This window comes from Rhinoraja longicauda, chromosome 28 (assembly GCF_053455715.1).
Source record: "Rhinoraja longicauda isolate Sanriku21f chromosome 28, sRhiLon1.1, whole genome shotgun sequence".
Classification (NCBI taxonomy): Eukaryota; Metazoa; Chordata; class Chondrichthyes; order Rajiformes; family Arhynchobatidae; genus Rhinoraja; species Rhinoraja longicauda.
This window is the reverse complement of record NC_135980.1, coordinates 27,722,494-27,744,128: the sequence shown is the minus strand read 5'-3', so window position 1 is coordinate 27,744,128 and position 21,635 is coordinate 27,722,494. Positions and strand designations below refer to the sequence as shown.

At 41.4% G+C, this 21,635-nt stretch overlaps 1 protein-coding gene across 1 annotated transcript; it reads left to right on the top strand.

The window, feature by feature from the left end:
• Positions 1–6,921: 6,921 nt before the first annotated feature.
• Positions 6,922–20,648, top strand: LOC144607286 (uncharacterized). Its single transcript, XM_078424014.1, has 9 exons — positions 6,922–7,262; positions 8,323–8,544; positions 8,985–9,229; positions 10,477–10,635; positions 14,403–14,505; positions 14,933–15,079; positions 18,817–19,011; positions 19,546–19,721; positions 20,021–20,648. The coding sequence occupies exons 1-9, from the start codon at positions 7,040–7,042 to the stop codon at positions 20,168–20,170; spliced, it is 1,620 nt and encodes a 539-aa protein (XP_078280140.1). The 5' UTR covers positions 6,922–7,039; the 3' UTR covers positions 20,171–20,648.
• Positions 20,649–21,635: the final 987 nt, after the last annotated feature.

Genomic DNA, 21,635 nt, shown 5'->3' with positions numbered 1-21,635 from the left:
AACGTGTGAGTTCTGAGGACGATGCAGTGAGGTCCAATGTGATTTGGACTGGTCAAGTGAGTGGTAGATGCATTTACAAATACAGGAAAGCAGGTTATTATCTGACGAGCAATATATTTGGAAAGGTGGGCTGCATAAGTGCCTTTGCTCACCAGTTGCTGTAAGTGAGTAGATGCAGCAGATGGTTTGACTAGGTTCAGGGATGTCTTACTGCAAACCTGCAGCACCTTGGTGAGATCACGCCTTGAGCACTGGGCGGTTTCTGTCCTCTATCTTGGGAAGCATAGAAGGAATATAGCAAAGGTTTGCCAGACTATTTCTTGGGATGGGAGGATTAACTTATGAAGAGAGATATAGATGATTGAGCTTTTAGAGGCATGGAATTGGACAGCATAGGAACAGACCCTTTGGCCCACTGCATCTATATGACCATCTTCACTAATCCCACGTGCCTGCATTAGTTCCATTTCCCTCAGCGCCGTGCTGATTCAAGCACCTGCCTCGTAAATGTTGTTGCTGTTTTTTCCTCTGGCCACTCATTCCAGAGACCAACCACTCTTTGCATGAAATATTTACCCCTCTGATCATCCTCACTCTCGCCTTCCATTCTTACCCTCTATTTTTAGACACCCCTTTATATTTCCTGGATTGGGGAGCGCGTGAGAAGTACTTTGGTGAAACAAGATCCCGATGGGACTAAATAGATGAGATGTTCCTGATATTGGGAAAATCAAAAATGGGGCTCATCGCGCAAGGATATGGAGTAAGCCATTCAGGAATGGTATGCGGAGAATTGCCTTCACCCAAGGAGTGATATATTCTACAATGGAGGCAGTCAAGGCCTAATCATTACAGTCTGAAGAAGGGTCTCCACCCAAAACATCACTCTTTCCTTCTCTCCAGAGACGCTGCCTGTCCCACTGAGTTACTCCAGCTTATTCTCGGTTTAAACTAGCATCCAGCAGTTCCTTCCTACACTAATCATGAATCAACAAGCTCAAAGGATCAAGTAGATTTCTCCCACCCCATCCTGTTTCTCTCTTTGGCCTTTTTGAACAGTATTTATTCCTCCAGCGTTTCATAAAGACGAACCCTGACGCCATGCTGCCCTCTGTTGAAGTTTGTGCTCAAATTAACGACTGCATTATCATTGTCAGTACACCTGGAATGTACTCCACCGACAGTCCAACTGTTTGAAACATACAGGCGCGGAGGGGAGTGATAAGCCCTGCGCTTTATAAATGACAATCTTTTCCACTTTAACATCAGTGGTTACATTAGGGGCATGCTTTGTGGATGTTTATACCGTACCCTAAAACGGTCGCTTGGGAGATGGGGGGGGTGGAAGGAAAGTGAAAGTTGTTGAGTTTTTAAAAGAGCAAAATTCGAAAAGGGGGAACTAAAAGATAAAGTATCAATGTTAAAGGGGTTGACTTGTAGAAATGTAGGAGTGTAATCCAAAGAAATCCGACCTTGGTGTTCCTGTAGAACGTATCTCCTTGTTGCCGAGGCCGAGGAGAACTGGGCTGCCGGCTGTCCGGGGCCAGTGAGCCCAGACCTTTGTGACAAGCCCTCCTTCTGAAACCTTGTCGAACGCTGCATTTTGAGCCCACTTTTTTTTTAAATTCAGCGAGAAAGACACTTAACGTGTTAATTACTTAAGATAACACCAATGTTTATGCTAATGTCTCCAGGGAGATAATGTTCCAAAATATAACGAAATATTCGGAAAATGAACAATTAAAAATTCTAAGGAAGAACCGACGCATTCTAAGCACTAATTGAAAATTCCCTCCGTCAACAATTAACTGAACTTCCTCGCTGCGTTTGTTGTGCGCGGATCACGATCTAAGCGCTGTTAGTTATAGAGAGAATAAAACGTCAGACATAGTATTAAATGTATTTTATTCCGAAATTTTATTTTTGTACAATTTGATACCGAGAAGCGTTCTACCATTGATCCATGACCATGATCCATAATCCTGAAGCATGTAGCTCTTTTAATTTGTCAATTTTTCAATCATTCAAGAGAAAGATGTTTTGTGTAAGAAGGAACTACAGATGCTGGTTTACACCGAAGATAAGCACCAAAAAAAGCTGGAATAGCTCAACGGGACACGCAGCATCTCTGGAGAAAATGTTTAGGTGACGTTTCGGGTCGAGGCCCTTCATCAGACTTGAGGAGCAGGAGACTGGAGGTAAGAAAGATGTTTTATTGCATTGGTGAGTGTGCAAAGGAGATTTGCCAGCATGATGCCAAGACTGGCCAGTTGTGGCCATGAGGTAGCACAAGAGTGTAAGATGAGACTTTGGGGTGCTTAAAGTTATTGGGGGGGGGGATTAAGCTGGAAGGCCCTATTTCACCGCAGAGGAGTCAAAAGTAACATGAATAAATGTAAAGTGATTGAAAAATGATCAATGGGAAGAGTGAAATTAATGCACCAAGGGGTGGTCAGGCTCTGGTTCTTGTGGTCTCACAGGGTGGTAGAAGTAGAAACCCTTGTCATGTTTCAAGAGTAATTGGATATCTCTTGATCTGCAAAGCTGTAAAACTTGTTCTGAAAGATGTGTAGCTCTCGTTCGACTGGTGCTATGGGCTGCATGTGCTCTTCTGTGCCATAATTTTTAAAGTTTCTGAGATTTTTTTACTGCCGATGCTGGATGTAAACATTTGTTAGCAGATTTTAAAACTAGTGGTCTTACTGTGATTTTGGAGCACATCTGCAACCTTGTTTCTTGCCAGGGTAAATTACAAGAATTATCTGAATTGTCTGTTTTAAACACCACCCATTTTTCGATTTCAATCTTTGGTTTCACTTTATCCTCACCAGATCCTCATTGATTCATCGTAGTTGGTGTTCCTGAAATGAAGAAGCTCTGCCCTAAATTACTCTCTGATAATTTAATCATTATGATCCAATCATCACTGCTCCCTAGTTGTTCTGTCACTGACACGTGTTCTATTTGTCCCATTGCTTTCCCCAGACAAGACCTTTCATGGTTGAGAAAAACTATACTGATCAGGGAAATTCTCCTTAATACATTTCAAAATTCAAGTCAAGTCAAGTTTATTTGTCACAGACATATACAAGATGTGGAGTGAAATGAAAGTGGCAATGCCTGCGGATTGTGCTAAACTACAAAACAGAATAGAAAAAAAATAAATTACACAAAAAATAAATTAATACAGTAAATTAAATTAGTCCCTGGTGATATGAGAGTTGACAGTCCTGATGGCCTGTGGGAAAAAACTCCATCTCATCCTCTTTGTTTTCACAGCGTGACAGCGGAGGCGTTTGACTGACCGTAGCAGCTGGAACAGTCCGTTGCTGGGGTGGTAGGGGTCCCCCATAATGTTGCTGGCTCTGGATCTGCACCTCCTGATGTATAGGTCCTGCAGGGGGGCGAGTGTAGTTCCCATAGTGCGTTCAGCCGAACGCACTACTCTCCGCAGAGCCTTCCTGTCCTGGGCAGAGCTGTTCCCAAACAAGATTGTGATGTTCCCGGACAAGATGCTTTCTACAGCCCCAGAGTAGAAGCACTGAATAATCCTCAGAGAGACTCTAAATTTCTTCAACTGTCTGAGGTGGTAAAGGCGCTGCCTTGCCTTACTCACCAGTACGGCAATTCCAACCCTTTATCATTTAAGTTATTAACTCGCATAATTTAGGTGTAATAGAAAACCCAATAATAGTGTTCTAAAGTTCCTTTCGCATCTCTATAATTTCCTTGCAGATTTGGAGCTCTATCTTCTCATCACTATTTGTTGGCAAACAGAATATCCTCAATAGTGTGATGTATCCTGCTCATTCATTTGGTTCTCAATGTCATAATTTCCCTGAAGCACTGCTCTGCTGCCTCCTTTTTCCCTTGCCTTTTTTACCTGTATGCCTTGTCTTCAAAAATATGAATTACTCAGCCCTCTTCTCCTTTTGAGTTATGCTTCATTGATTAATAAAAGTAATGGTCAACTTTCCCTCGTATTGGAGATCTCATCTGCTGGTTATGTGTTGGTCTCTCTCCATCGTGGTTGGTGTTGTATTGTGTCCGTTACTCTAAGAAGTGGTTGTTGACAAACATCTGGTGTTGGCAGCTCCTTAAAATATCGTTGAATGTTCCACGTAATCAAATGTGCCCAAATAAAAGCTGCCATTTCCATTGTGCCTGTGTCTTAAAGTAACTTAAAGTAAATTTGCGCTGTGGAAACTTGTTCGTTTCAAGTGTTCAGTAATACTTTTGCAGATCAAATCATTTGATATATTGCTGCTGTACAGTATAAAATACTTAATTTATAGTCAAATGAAAGAAATTAAGATCTTGCTGCCCAATGAACTAAATCCATCACTAAAATAACCTCAAAAGGACCCAAAGTGCTGGAATAACTCAGTGGGTCTGGCAGCATATCTGGAGAAGATGGATAAGTGACGTTTTGAGGTCGAGAACCTTCTCCAGTCTGAAGGAGAGTCTCGACCCAAAACTCCACCTATCCATGTTCTGCAGAAAAGCTGTCTCACCTGCTGAGCTACTCCAGCACTTTGTGCCCTTTTGTGTATTAACCAGCATCTGCAGTTGGGTCTTTGTTTCTACTAAATAACCTATGTTTAATTTGGTCAAATCACTCTTGGATGTTTTATTGTAGATCAACACACGAGTTTAAATGAGGAATTGATTGTCAAAGTGTTTATTTTCTCCCTCTTTTGCAGCTATTTAAATACATTTTGATACTGACTTGCAATGCATTTCAATCACAACTCGGACACACCCACCACAATCATTGGTTCAACACTCCATACATGACTGATCTTTGCCTTATTTTTCACCAATGCAGATGCTTTCATTCTGATTTTCAACAATCACCGAAGATCTTTGAATCTGCAGTTTGATTTTTCTGAACAAGTGCCTTTTTCAAGGGAAAATAAACAGTTCTAGACCAAGGTCCAACAGAAAATCCATAACTGAGTGGAGAAAATCATAATCATAATTGTAATTTATTAGCCAAGTATGTATTGCAACATAGGAGGAATTTGGTTTGCCATACGGTCATACCAAAAAGCAACAAGACACAAAACTACATAAAAATCTGACATAAACATCCACCACAGCGGCTCCTCCCCATTACCCACTGTGATGGAAGGCAATAAAATCTTATCTTCTTTCCTCCTTTTCTCCCGCGGAGAGATGCAACGAGCAACATTGAACACAACGCACGGCCTTTCGTGACCTTACAGAAGCCTCAGTGCATCAGTTGAGAGGGACTGTGGAACTGCCTCCGGTAATTTGACTCCATCTTGCATCTCTTAAATGTGGGCTTGGGCTGCTGTAGCAGAAGTCACAAGTCATAAGGCATTGGGTGCAACAGAAATGGTGCCTCTGCTAAATTCTCTAAATCCTGTGGTAGGATAAGCAAATCGACATCAGTATCTTCTCCCCCCCCCCCCCCCCCCCTCCTCTATAATTCCCAGCATTAAGGCCCTATTTCCACTCTGATGGCTTTGTTGGGTTGCCCACGTTGTCCATTGAGTTGCTCATGACTCCTGTAACAAGCACCCTGCTCCCAGCCCGCGTTGTGGCGTGGAATAGCAGGAGCACTGGGAAATCAGTCACTATCCTGTACGCTTCCTTGGCAAGGAAAGCTTCACCTCGCAAACTCTACGCTCCCAGCTCAAGTGCCCCTTGATGTGGGACCTGCAGAATCATCAACCTTCCGGGAACCCACACAACCGGCAAGAATGTTCAATCGTCTCATACACCGGAGACCGAGCCACGGAATTCAGACTTGCTGCAGCTTTACAGGACCATTAATGCAACAACACAACCGATAAATATACACTAATATAATATATTATTAGGAATGCAGGTAAACAGAGCTTCAGTTTCCTTCAAGCCCACAGGGGAGCGACCGGTCCATATAAAGGCGCCAATTACTAAAGCAAGCAAGACCAGTCCAAGTAGTCAGTCATACAGCGTTGCAACAGGCTCTTCGGCCCAACTTCCCAAATCGACAACATGTCCCATCTACAACTGGACCCACCTGTCTGCGTTTTGCCCATATCCCTCTAACCCTATCCAATCCATGTACCCATCCATGTAATCTGATATTGTGGTTCAAAAACGAATGAACAAATCTTCATCTGTTTTATTTCAGGGATACTGAATGTGATAGGCAGGTTACCCGGGTTCGATCCAGCCTACGGGTGCTTGTCTGTACGGAGTTTGTACGTTCTCCCTGTGACCTGCGTGGGCTTTCTCCAGGTGCTCCGGTTTCCTCCCACACTCCAAAGACGCGCAGGTTTGTAGGTTAATTGGCTTCTGTAAAATTGTCCTTAGTTATGTAGGAGGATCAGATCGCTGGTCGGCGCGGACTCGGTGGGCCGACTGGCCTGTTTCCGCGATGTATCTCAAGTGTAAAAGTAAAATGATAAACATCTTTGAACTTTAGAGAAACATTTTTTTTCAAAGGATCCGTGGTTTGATACATTTGTTTGCAAACAATTAAGAAACTCCAGTTTAAATTCCATTTGGAATATTTTGAACCAGGAACCAAGACGAGCAACAAACGAGCGCCGTTCTCTTACATTGAAAAGACTCTGAAAGGGAAGCATCAAATCGCATGAATGTATTGAATTACAAACTGATGATACTAAGTTATAAAAATGCAACGTGGACTCGGATCTTTATTAATTTTAGTGTTTCTTTTTTTCCGTCAATTTGTTTATATTGGTTTAAATCCGGTTAATCTGCATCATTATATGTACCGATATAATTGTCTAAAAATATATCTGTACTTGGAAATAATTGGTGTGAACTTGCGAGGGTTTATTAACGAGCCTTGCCCCTTTAAGTATGTTTTTGTCCTGAACACATCGCTCCGCAACCATGTAGCTTGGCAACGGCCACGCTTCGGTCTGCCTCGCCAATTGCAACCCTCTTTGCCCTTCTCGAGATGTACAACGGGAGGTTTGGACAGACCTTCGTGCACCGACTCGGGAGCCCGGGACTGGGGGTCAGAAACCTCCTGAGCGCCGAGGCGTGAAGCGCGATGGGCTGCGCCTCCAGTGTCAAGGGCAAGACGATCCGCGCCTCGTCCCCCGCGCTCACTGTGGGAGATGACCAGACACAGGCGCTACTGCATCCTCCCGCTCCGAACCCGGGCCACCCGGGCTTGGCATGGAACCGGGCGAGGGCGGACGAGGAGACCGGGGAAGTGTGCAGTCAATCCCGGTCACCGCCGGCCCAGGGCACCGCCGACCCCAGCCCTCGCGGTAAGTGTCACGCCAGAGCCAGAAAACCACTGGTTATACAATTAAACCTGCTCCTGGAGACAAAATAGCTCAAAGGTGGAGCGACAAAGCGAAATACTGGGGATGTGGGAAATCTGAAACATAAACGAAACTGATGGAAACACTCGGGTGAGCAGCGCCGGTGGAGAGTGAAAGGTAGTCGATGTTTCAGGGCACTGACTGTTCATCACAACTCTTAACTTGCTGGGTCCCACATACAATCGGCCCAGAGTTGTAGAGTTGCTGCCTTCACAACAGGTGCTGTCTGTGCGGAGTTTGCACGTTCTCCCTGTGACCGCCTGGGTTTTCTCCGGGTGCGCCGGTTTCCTCTCACACTCCAAAGACGTGTACAGGTTTGTCGGTTCATCGACTTCTGTAAAATTGTTCCTTGGGAATTTTGCTCAACAATGAATATGATATTTGGTTGTATTTATTATTCAAATAATTCGTACCAATACAAACTCAAATAGTACCCAATGGGCTAAATAAACAAAAAAAGCTTTTCACTGTACCTCAGTACACCTGACAATAAACTAAACTAAAATAGTAGCCTCCTAAATCATAAATAATAAAGAAATATTTAACTACAGTGTGCATTTTCAAAGTACAAACATAAAATGTGAGAAGCATTCAGCAGGTCGGACAGTATCTGTTCCTGCATTTTCTGATTTCATTTTGGATTTCCAGCATCTGCAGTTTGTTTTACTTTGTGTGTTTTTGTTGTGTCAGCTGATGGAGTGACATTCTCAAAATCCTCTTCAGCATCAAAATAGCTGCAAATTACTACATTCAGTTTTTTTTGGGGGGGGGAGCATAATTTACAATGCTTCTGATCAACCTAAACATTTAATATTATGTGACATCCTCCCATAATATATATTAATTTACATAACTTATCTAAAGCATATATGTTCAACTAGACCATAGAGGACTCTACGATCATTTTTTCAATCGATCTTGGATGATAAAGACCATAAATCAAGAAGTGTATTGCACGTATCTTTCAGCCTCCTTTTGTCATGTGATAATTTTTCATTAACAGATAACGGCAACGTTAATAACAAGACGTTGGGAGAAGAGGAGTGTGCCGTGAGGGAGATTGACTCCGTTTCTGCAGTACAGGAGCAATCAGTCAGCAAGGTTACGGTGATAGTTCAGGAGGATGAGAGTGATCCAACACACACAGAAGCAACCAGACCCCCCGACTCTGAACTGCACAATCTGATGCTACATTGTGAGGAAGACCTGTTGATGAGACATGAAGGTGAGAAATGGGTTCGTGTTATCAAATCTGACACAAAAGGTATTACTATTTTTAGTTTTCTCTGTCTTATACCGATCTGTTGAAGATGCTATGGATAATGCCTTCTTGCATTCCTTATTCAAGTGGCCTGTGTCTCTTCATAAGCACAATGTATATCGAGAATATTAATCAAACCATTATACATAGGTTTAAGCATGTTTTCATAGATTTGGCAGCATGATGAGCTCAGGCTTGGCTTCTTATTTTTTCATTATTTTCAACTAAGACAGCTTGTTTTTACCGTGTGTTCTTTTACACTTACATTTAAACTTTCTTATCTCAATGTAACGGATGAGCAGAGTGGAATTTAATGTTGATTGGATTACCATTAGATTCTTCCATGAACAACCACAGGTATTTCATGTCTTAGTTACCTTTTTATTATCCAAATTCCTTGCCAGATAGTTCATTGCCACAGGTGATCGACACATGTAGCTTGCCCAGTGACCTGGGCCCTCCGGTTATAATCGATAATGGCAGTGGGCTGATCAAAGCCGGACTTTCAGGAAATCATTCTCCAGCTTTCGTTTTCCCAAGTGTGGTGGGAAGGCCAAAGAACACAACAATGAACATCTTTGGATCATCTGGGAGAGACACATACGTCGGAGAGGAAGCCCAAAGGAAACGCAGCATTCTTCACTTGATTGTAAGTAGAAACCTTGTGCATAAAAATACTAATAATATTTCATAATTTTTCTCTTATCCTACCCAATTTTCCTTCCATTTTAATTTGATCCCTTTGTGATCTCACGTGACCATGGAGATTTGAGCGGAATCAAAAAAATTGTCATCCATGGATGCAAACTTGTTTGAAGTTAATGCAAAATCATGGTTAAAAAAGAAATTTGAACGCTGGTTTGGGTACAAATTGAGTACTACATTAGCTAATTAAGTTGAAGAGATGGCCTGTGTGCGAGGTGTTGTAGTTGCAAGGTGTGGGAATTGGCGGACCTCATGGTGTTGAACGGTGATTACTGGATATCTGCAGCAAGCATTGGCTGCTCAAGGGACTTTGGTCAGGGTCAATGAGTTGGAGTATGCGGTCTCCTGATCATTACCTAAACCATGTGCCATGGTGTGGGAGAAAAGGGTTATAGTCACCACCCTCTGACTACAGAAACTCACCACCTTCTGACCGAAAGTCCTTTAATAAGGATGTGTAAGTCCAAAAGGAATTGCAGAAAACTTTAGTACAGTAGTTCCAAGGATGCGAAATTGTAGTTACCAACAGAAGGGGTTATGCTCCTTGGAGCAAAGGAAGTTGAGAAGAAAGTTTGATAAGTGTTCCAGTTTAAAATCTTTCCAGTTTAAAAGAGAAAATCTATTTCCATTAAAAGAGGACTTAATGGCCAGAGGATACAGATAGATACGATACGAATAGAACTTTATTTATCCCAGGAGGGAAATTGATTTATAGCACTTGACAAGATATCTAGTGATGAGATGAATGAAAACATACACAATGAATGGTCATAACATAGAAGGCACTGCCTGAAAGTGCAGTGGATATAGATTTAACTATGATTTTCAGAAGAAATATGTAGTTGAAATAATTGCAGGACTTTATGGAAACATGGGGACTTTGGGGACTGACTGCATTGCTCTGCAAGTGTCTGGTGTACTCTTGTGCCAAATGGGAACCGCCTGAAATACAATATTTCAATGTTGCCCATCCATGGGGGGGGGTTAATTTATGCTCGTCCATGAATGTAGAATGTGAAGGACGTTTGATTAACTAGCTACTATAATTCTCAACATAAAGAACCAAAGATTTACCAAAAATATCAAATTCACTGGTAAAGTACAAGCAAGTGAATTGAAGTGCTGAACAATTGCTGTGGGGAGTGTGGAAGGTGGACGTCTATTCAAATGTTTGACTGTGTTTCATTGAAGTATCCAATTCAGCATGGACTGATTACACATTGGACAGAAATGGAAGTTCTCTGGGAGCACACATTTGAAAACGAACTACGTCTTGACGTTCAGAACCATCCAGTTGTCATGACGGAACCTGCGAACAATCCCCAGAAGAATAGGGAGAAAACAACTGAGGTAACTAGCCAGCTACTGCTGAGATGAGCTGGACAGAAGGACGTTATCTCTAAACCCTTCTGGAATATAGTAGATCCTTAAAATCTGGTATGAATGCTTATGTGCTGATGATGGAACATTTCCCTTTCCCCTCAGACTTGCATGGAGATCCAATCCAGAAAGGTTGTCTTGCTTGAAACATATTTTAAAATCCATACGACTATTTAAATTAAATTTATGGAATAAAGCTCCACATGATAGACTAGAAAGTAATCGGGAACATTTTCCTCATTTTTTTTCCTTTTCATTGAAGCAACTGTTTGGCACCGCCCTTGAATTATGTCGTTCACAGAGTCATTCAGACCCTGGAGCTTGTTCACCCATTTAGTTACCTGCCTGAGTGACCCAGCCCGAGATACCCTGACCTAACAAAAATTAATTAATCTATCGTAAAATGTTTGATTATCTCAACGCCCAGATTCTTTTGGGGGAAGTAAGCTTCAGATTTCCACTATTTTCTGTCTGTAAACAGTTTCCTCATTTCACATAATATTGGAGGCAGACCATTGGATGCTAATGCATCCTCATTCTGGGCAGCCTGCTGAGGAATGTTTAATTGATGCATACAAAATTGAACTTTATCATTTAAAAATGTTTGATTAGATTCTCACCCTGTGCTCACCAGCTCTCACCAGATTCTCACCAGCTGCTATGAACCGGTCCTGCTTAGCCGGATGGTCACATCGCACAGTGATCCGGCACAGATCTACTTGCACTTTATTCTGTTTTAAAACTGTTACAATTTGTTTCATTGGGTTGTTTAAATTAATACTGACTAGCTAATTAAATTATTGCATCGTATGGGAGGCGCATTCCCAATCTCGTTGTACCCCTGTACAATGCCAATAAAGATATATTGTATTGTATTGTAAATATTCTAAATGTAAGGGAACATGCGATTTTTTAATAACTCATGTCCTCTTAACATTTTGGTGAATCAGCATTCTAACCCTGCTGAGGACTTTGTTGCCAAAACTGAACATCGTACAGTAGCATTAGAAATAGAACACGAGTAAGCCATTTGGCTCCTATATTTGCTCTGCCATTTAATAACACGAGGATGATCTTTCACCTAAATGCTACTTTTCTGTACTAACCTAATTTCCTTTGGTTACTCTCAGAGCAAAAAATTAATTTAAGGTGAAGGGCAAAAGATTTAATAGGAATTGGGGGTAGGGTACTGACATGGATAGAAAATTGGTTGACAGACAGAAAGCAAAGAGTGGGGATAAATGGGTCCCTTTCGGAATGGCAGGCAGTGACCAGTGGGGTACCGCAAGGTTCGGTGCTGGGACCCCAGCTATTTACGATATACATTAATGACTTAGACGAAGGGATTAAAAGTACCATTAGCAAATTTGCAGATGATACTAAGCTGGGGGGTAGTGTGAATTGTGAGGAAGATGCAATAAGGCTGCAGGGTGACTTGGACAGGTTGTGTGAGTGGGCGGATACATGGCAGATGCAGTTTAATGTAGATAAGTGTGAGGTTATTCACTTTGGAAGTAAGAATAGAAAGGCAGATTATTATCTGAATGGTGTCAAGTTAGGAGGAGGGGGAGTTCAACAAGATCTGGGTGTCCTAGTGCATCAGTCAATGAAAGGAAGCATGCAGGTACAGCAGGCAGTGAAGAAAGCCAATGGAATGTTGGCCTTCGTAACAAGAGGAGTTGAGTATAGGAGCAAAGAGGTCCTTCTACAGTTGTACCGGGCCCTGGTGAGACCGGACCTGGAGCACTGTGTGCAGTTTTGGTCTCCAAATTTGAGGAAGGATATTCTTGCTATGGAGGGCGTGCAGCGTAGGTTCACTAGGTTAATTCCCGGAATGGCGGGACTGTCGTATGTTGAAAGGCTGGAGCGATTGGGCTTGTATACACTGGAATTTAGAAGGATGAGGGGAATCTTATTGAAACATATAAGATAATTAGGGGATTGGACACGTTAGAGGCAGGAAACATGTTCCCAATGTTGGGGGAGTCCAGAACAAGGGGCCACAGTTTAAGAATAAGGGGTAGGCCATTTAGAACGGAGATGAGGAAGAACTTTTTCAGTCAGAGAGTGGTGAAGGTGTGGAATTCTCTGCCTCAGAAGGCAGTGGAGGCCAGTTCGTTGGATGCTTTCAAGAGAGAGCTGGATAGAGCTCTTAAGGATAGCGGAGTGAGGGGGTATGGGGAGAAGGCAGGAACGGGGTACTGATTGAGAGTGATCAGCCATGATCGCATTGAATGGCGGTGCTGGCTCGAAGGGCTGAATGGCCTACTCCTGCACCTATTGTCTATTGAATCTGATTGGTAACCTTTTCACGCAAAGGGTGGTGGGTGTATGGAACAAGCTGCCAGATGAGGTAATGGAGGCTGGGACTATCCCAATGTTTAAGAAGCAGTTAGACAGGTACATGGATAGGACAGGTTTGGAAGGATACGGACCGAACGAAGGCAGGTGGGACCAGTGTAGCTGGGACATGTTGGCCAATGTGAGCAAGTTGGGCCGAAGGGCCTTTTTCCACACTGTATCACTCTATGACTAATCTATCAATCTGTATCTTCAGTTGTCTTGGTAATTGAGCCTCTACAATCCTCTTGAGTGGAGAATTCAAAGGATTAACCACCTTGTGGGTCAAGAAATTCCTTCTTGGCTGATCCCTTATATTGTGCTGGTGACCCTGGCTCTCGACAGCAGGGAAACATCATCCTTGTATCTATTCTTTCAAGCCCGAACGAATTTGGATGCTTCGACTTTAAAGTGCATGGCCCAGTCTGCTTAATCCCTTTGCAGGACAATTTCCACTATTCCATCAATCAATCTAGCGATTCTTTGTTGGATCAATATTTATTCGCTAATATATACCCTGCTTGGTTAGGGAGACCAGACCTGTACTAAATGTTCCTGATGCCACATCACCTATATTTCAAAGTGGAGCAAAAAATGTGGCTGTGGCAGCGAGTCCGGGTTAAAACGTAGTCGTAGAGCCAGAGAGCAATAAGAATCACAGAGGGAGCAGTGAGAGAGGGTGTTGCAGAACTCCTGTCAGAGTCTGAAAAGCCTGAAGAAGGGTTCCCACCCAAAACGCCACCTATTGTTTTTCTCCTGAAATGTTGCCTAACCCACTGAGTTACTCCAGGATTTCGTGTCCATCTTCTCTACATTTCAAATGTGCCTTGATCAAGGCTCTGTACAATGTCGGTATTATTCCTTCACTTTTATTTTCATCCCCATTGAGATAAAGGCTAATCACCCATGAACGTTTGATTTACTCTTTGCATATACATGCAGGCAATTAGTAAACCTTTTGACCTTCACAGCCTGTGATTCACAATTTAAAATCAAATTAGCTGGAATAACATGCTGGAAACTTAATCGGTTGTGATTTTACCACATAATCTAAATCCTTAAGTTCTTACTCTTGCCCTCACGGCCTGCTATATCTCCTCCTTGTTAACAACACGTCAGGATATATAATTTCCTATTCCTGCATCTCATATTAATTCATGTGCACTGGACAGACAATCAGCTTGAGGTGACTTTCTCTTACTGTGTTTGCCTCTCTCCCTCTGAAACTATTGCCAAGATTGTAAATGCACACACATCCCATCACTCTCGAGGATGGTGCTGTGGGAGCTGATTTTCCACATTACTTTAGCTACCAAATTGAAAAATAATGCAGTTATTCAGTTACTTTCATCCAGGGTTATAACTAACTGAGTTGCATTTTGTTTATCTAAAAACAGATTCTTTTTGAAACATTTCAAGTTCCGTCTCTACTTCTGGGGATCCAGGCAGTGCTGGCTTTACACTCCACTGGCAGAGTTACTGGGACAGTCATTGATTCAGGTAGCATCTTCTCACCAAGTGAATTGGGATACTTTTCTGTAATTTATTTTGTACTTGGGTGCAGACTGCCTTATGTACCTCAGGCAGGATATGCCTTTTGGAGGTGTGGTCTCAATCAGTGACAGGTGGCTGGAAAAAAAAAATCAACATTTTTGTCTGAAGGGTTCTGACTTATCCATGTAGTCCTGAGATGCTGCCTGACTTGCTGAGGTACTCCAGCACCGTGTGCCCTTTTTTACACAATTAACTACATTGTTACTGATTTACTTAGTTATCAAGATTCACACTGAGTCTACCAGCATCTATGTAAAGGTAAAAAGCGTTTTACGTCTTGCTAGGGGGTGTTTAGTTTAAAACAATGCAATGCGTCTACATTTAATAAAACAATTATTTCAGTAAAAACAAATTTTCTTCCTTCTGATTGAAGGATCTGCTGTGACACATGTGGTGCCTATTTTTGAAGGAGGTGCTTTGAACAACATCGCCCAGCGCTTGTACCTGGGAGGAGAGGACCTGACGGAACATTTGATGAGATCCTTGGCTGAAAACAACAGTTGGTCTTTCACCTCCAAAGGTAGTAACCAACCGTCCATTGTTGGTAACTCAACCTGTCCATTTACAGCAGTATATGACAGGACAAGGATTTATTTATCAGACGGAAAATATCTTAGAAACGTAGAAAAATAGGTGCAGGAGTAGGCCATTCAGCCCTTCGAGTCAGCAACGCCATTCAATAGGATCATGGCTGATCATCCAAAATCAGTACCCCGTTCCTGCTTTTTTCCCATATCCCTTGATTCCTTTAGCCCTAAGAGCTAAATCTAACTCTCTCTTGAAAACATCCAGTGAATTGGCCTCCACTGCCTTCTGTGGCAGAGAATTCCACAGATTCACAACTCTGGGTGAAAAAGTTTTTCCTCATCTCAGTCCTAAATGGCCGACCCCTTATTCTTATGCATTGGCGTATCCTTGTGTATTGGCAAATATGCATCTGTCGGGTCCAATGAAACAACAAACTCTACTATGACGTAAAATGGGTCAATTAATATTGCATTCCCTTGTTATTCACTTTGTCCTCTTAAAAACATGAGAAGTATGGGCCAAGGTGAAGTCAATTTGGCACGGGATAATTGTTTTATTTTAATTGGAGTTTCTTGTATTACTTAAAAATTACAGTGAATAAACAAGCTAAATGGCCCAATTGTATGTGGCTGTAATTTAGCTGCAAATGAAAGCCTCCTCTCCCTGCACCACCTGCTATTAGCAGATCGGGACCTCAGTAGCAGAAACTATAAAGTTTATCAGCTGAATCTCAAGCTTTCCAAAAGTCAAGTACTGGAATTCTCAAATAAAACAGAAAATGCCAGAAATAATCAGCAGGTTCGACCCTCATAAAATTTATCAATGGGCTCGGGGAAGAACATCAAGGAGAAAACGCTCGTGTGACTAGCAGAAAGGAAGATGGTTGCGAGTGTTCAAGGCTGATCGCCTCAGCTCTACCACTTAATGCAAGAGTTCCTCAACACAATGACATGGGCCCAATGATCTTATCTGCTTCATCAGTGGCAGTCAGATCAACCCCCAGTCCCTGAAACTATAAGGCAGTAGCACTACCTGTTGTGCCACCCTCCTCTCTTCAGTAGAAGACACCAAAAGAATAAGAAGAAATTAAAGATAAAAAAGACAGAAGGAATTTGAAACAATCGCTATTATTAGCTGTAGACGCAAAATGCTGGAGTAACTCAGCGAGACAGGCAGCATCTCTGGATAGAAGTAATTCCTACTATCCAGAAATGCTGCCTGTCCCGCTGACTTACTCCAGCATTTTGTGTCTATCATATCATATCATATACATACAGCCGGAAACAGGCCTTTTCGGCCCTCCAAGTCCGTGCCGCCCAGTAATCCCCGTACATTAACACTATCCTACACCCACTAGGGACAATTTTTTTTTTTACATTTACCCAGCCAATTAACCTACATACCTGTACGTCTTTGGAGTCTTCGGTGTAAACCAGTATCTGCAGTTCCTTCCTACATTATTATTAGCAGAAATGTATAAGCCAAACTAAATTGATTGAAGGCTAACATCTACTGGACTAGTAGACTGCCTACATTCTAAGGTTTTAAGGGAAGTGGCTCCGCAGATAGCAGAAGCATTGGTGGTGATCGTCCACAATTTGGCAGAATTTTGGAACTTCACAGTGAATATTGAAACAATAAATGGAAAGAATAGGACAAATAAAACAGGAAACTACAAGTCATGTAGTGCACAATCTGCCTTTTGGAACGTTGGAAATAATTACTGTGTAGATAGTAGGATATTTAGAATGTCGTAATAAAATCAGGTAAAATCAACCTGTATGAGAATGGAAAATTGATTTGTTATTTTAGTGATCTAAATTGAGGATGCAATTAGCAGAAAGGATACCAGGAACCAGTGGGTATATTTGCAAAAATATATTAATGTGGTTGGAGTATTGGTAAACTATTGGGAAGCTGAGGGAAGCGATAAATGGGTCCATTTCAGGTTGACTGATTTTATCTAATGTGGTTCGAGACCCAGTGTTGTGGCCTCAACAATATTGATTTAGATGAAGGAACCAATTTATTTGGGTGGCACAGGCGCGTGTAGTGCTAGTGCTTCAGTGTCAGCGGTCCAGTTTTGCTCTCGATGTTCAATTCTGTCTCTGTGGAACATGCATGTCCCTCTGTGACCCTGTGGATTTCTTACCACATCTTACAGATACAAATTAACTGTCCAATCTATATTGCTGCTCGGGTAGAGGAAAGCAATAAACTGTGGGGTGGAGTTGATTGGAATGTAGAGAGGATAGGTTAGAGGGAAAATTCATTGGGGAATGGCATTGCAATGCGAACTAGCATAGAGTCCCAAGGGCTCCCATTTCAATGTTGCATTTTCAAAAACAGAAGAGAAAGCAAATTTAGGAAGTCGCATAAGGTATGCAAAATTATATAAACAGCTTAATAGGCAAAACTATGATGGTGGATGGCATAATGGAGAGAGGAATATTTTTGATTCATTGTTCAGAACGTGGAATCCCTGATTGATTTGAAAAGTGGTGATGGGCTACTGGAATCACGACAGTCTTCTAGATAAAGATGCTCACATATTGCTGTAAGGGAGAGTGCTCCAGACTGGAACCCATGATCATAAAGGAACAAGTCAACTTGGAGAGGAACATTGGAGCGCTGATATTCACAAGCATCAGGTGCCTTCATCTCATTGAGAAGGTGTTGCAGTAATTGCAGCATTTTTGTAGATGGTGCACACTGCAGCCACAATGTGCTAGCAGTGGAGGGAATTGATATTTAGGTTGTATGAAGTGCCAATCAAGTTTTAAATTGTCAGGTTATTTCTATGTCCTTGCATCTGTGCATTCAAGGAAGGATTTGATTGCACTCTTAATTCGAGTTTCACTGTACCTTAGTTGGTACATGTGACAATAAACAGACCTTTGAACCTTTGAATACTTTGGAGTGTATTTGGAATAATGCACTCCGAAGTTTATTTGGAGTGTGATAGATGCTGAAATGGCTTTGTATGGCAAATGGAGAGCCCCTTATCATGGAGATATCCAGTCTGTGACTAATATTATCTGCTGTTCTAGATGAGTTTCTGGTCAATGGTGAACTCCAGGTGAATAGATGTGGAGAATCAATGAGTAAGTGGCAGGACCCTCTCCCATTGTATCTGGCCATTGCCTTGCACTTATATCATCAAAATATTACATCACCCCATGCCTTAATGTTGTCTGGGTTGCATGGAGTCAGTGGAGTGATTTGTTTCTTTAAACAGTTTATTTTAATTTAGAGATACTGCACGGAAACAGGCCACTCAGCCCATCAAGTCTGCACCAACCAGCAATCCCCACACTAACACTATCCTACACGCACTAGGGACAATTTACATTTATACCAAGCCAACCAACCTACAAACCTGTACGTTTTTGGAGTGTGGGAGGAAACCAAAGATCTCGCAGAAAACCCACGCAGGTCACTTTAAAGATATTTAAGTAAAACTAAGCGAAATGTGGAGGAAGAGGAGTTAGACCAAGAACCAACCACTAACTGCCTGATATAGAAACGAGGAACTGCAGGTCAGGCAGCATCTCTGGAGAACATGGATAGGTGACGTCTTGTGTCGGGACCCTTCTTCAGACTAGACATGCAACGCTGCCTAAATGTCTCATTGGCTTTGAGAAATCTTTACCTTCTATTTACTACTAAACCTGTAGTTGATTGGTGCTTCATTTTTTTTTACATTTTGTGATTTTTATTTCCCCTCAGCTGGCCTGGATATTATCAGAAATATCAAGGAGAAATTTTGCTACGTGGCCCTGGATTATGAAGCAGAGCTCCAGAACTTCAAGAATAATCCAGATGCAATAAAGGAAGAATATGAGCTTCCAGACGGGCAAAATATGATCATCACAAACCAGAAATTCAGCTGTCCTGAAGTCATGTTCAAGCCATTTTTAATAGGTAACTGAGAATGTTTGACCCCATTTCATCCTGTTTTTTCCTTGTTTGTGGACTGTTAACTCTGTAACAACTCGAAGCTCAAATGTCACACTGGTTGGTCTCTGGGCATAGAGTACCTGTGGCTCATGCAACATTTATTAGAAGGTAAATTAATTGCTGCTATGCTTTCAGATACAGTTGATTGATTCTCCATCATGATGGTTGAGGCCAATCAAGGCTCCTTTCCCTTTAAGTATAAAATCAGTACTGGTTACTTTGTAACCACATCTCTGTAATACAGGTAGTTATCAGATCATAGCCATTCCATATGCAGCATTTATTAGAAGGTAAATTAATTGCTGCTATGCTTTCAGATGTGCTTGACTTGTGTATTTTTACACAATCTAAATTAAATGTGGGAGGATTTTTGACCTGAAATATTGAGTCTCCTCTTCCAACAGATGTGGCCTGATCTGCTTTCTAGCATTTCTGTTATTTTTAGTGTTTGCATTTGTAAAAACTACATCTTATTGGTACAATCCCCTTGTATTTCAGGCAAGGACATTCAGAACTTGCCTTCATTGGCACATTCTGTGATTGAGCATTGTAAAGAAGAGACCTGCGATGAGATGTACGCCAACATTGTCCTCGCTGGTGGTAATACGATGTTCAGAAACATGGGAGAGAGAATTCAACAGGAGATGACAGACCTTGTAAAACCAGGAAAGAAGGTGCCTTGCTGTAATTTTCCCTTTAAATGCTGGAATGTGCAGTGCCTTGATATGTATGATTTCTGGACCTCCTGCTATATTTCATTACATTATCATTCTTCCAGCAAGTGCCAAGCAAGTAAGCTACTGTAAGCTATTTAACAGCATTTATTTCAGCTAGTCACTTACTGTAAGCATATTTGTATACTGTAGTTAAATTAAAAAGTCAAAGGTCAATCCTTTAAGATGCATTCCAAAATGCTGTTATTTGTAAATATCAGTATCCCTCCTTTGACATATTTCTTCCTCTCCTTTGATAGGTGAAGGTTCTTGCACCTTCCAACAGGAAGTATCTTTCGTGGAAAGGAGCATCCATTTTGGCAGGTCTCTCCACTTTCCACCACATGTGTGTAGCTCGCCAAGACTTTGAAGAGTATGGAGCGACTGCTTTGTACAGGAAGTTAGTTTAACAACATAGATGAAAATGCAAATCCCAAAATATGTTGTAAACAAGTTATTAATCACTGAAAACCTGTTGTTTTTTTTTGCTGTAGCAGCAGAGCCAATATAATATTATTACAGCTCTTTAGATTGAAAACAGCAAATGTTACTGGAACTATTCAACATCTCACTGGCTGAGATTTGGCTGTGAGGTAGTTCAGAGTTGTATCATATTTATAACTTGATTAGCTGTATCATTAACAGCTCAAGTATTTTAATTCAACCGTCAGTGCTGGAGCCTGTATTTACACCAGTGCACAATTTTAAATCCCATTCTACCTCTGACTTTATACCAAACTCTAACTTATACATGCTCCTACACTTATTTGTAGACTATTGAAAGTATATTCATGAGATCTAGGAATGAACAACATTCAAAATTAAACAAAGGGATTCCCTCCTATTTCTTCTCCGACCTGAAATGTTACCTATACATGGTCTCCAGAGGTGCCGTCTGATTTGCTGTGTTACTCCAGCACTTTGTGTTCTTTTGTGTATTAACCAGCATCTGCAGTTCCTTATTTCTACATTCAAAATGAAATCACTGGAATACTGCTCCCCCCCCCCCCCCCCCCCCCACAATTTGAGAGAAATCTTAGAAGTTTAACAGTTTATAACTGTTCTGTACTTGGTATTTGTAACTGTAGACACTTCAAATCTCAGGACTATAAAACATATCTGTCTCTGTTCAAACAACTTGTACAGTTCTGTACACAAACTGAAAACTTACTTCCAAATCAATTTGTAATTGTGTGGCTTTTTGATGGAGGAGGGTTACTCAAATTACTGACCAGCATAAATGCACTCGTAATGGGAGATTAAAGTCTTAGTTTTCTAACATGCAGTACTTACAGCGAACAGATTTCAGAATAAATTTTGTTTCCACAGGTATGATTTGCTCATGTGGATAACATAGAATCTTAATCTGAGCTAGTGGCAATTGCAAGAAAGCTGTAGTTTGGAACAAGACATTGTCATTAATTAATATAGAGCAAATCTGAGGAATTTATATTAACAACAGTTTCTGAATGCTTTAGTGACTGAGACTAAGCAGGTACTATTACCATTCACTGAAAACCTTCAGAATAATTGAGTACATTTCCAGAGTCCGTAACTAGAGACTGATGTTGAGTGAATCAGGATGTTCGACCACAGGCTTGTAATTTAGGTGGAAAACTGGCATCTATATCTATTCAAATGTCATAATTGTATCCGCTACTCTAGTCTGGAAGATCAAGGGACTAAAGAAGATGGAAGGAAAAAACATTAAATTTTTAATAAATAAAAATAATAGTTGAGATATTCAAAATAATAGTTATGAAAACCACATAGGGCTGTTCTTCAAAATACTAAAAGCAGTTAACTGTTTATTAAAATGTGAAGGAATAATTCCTAAATCTTTTGAATTTCACAATTCTAGAGGTTGGATAGGCT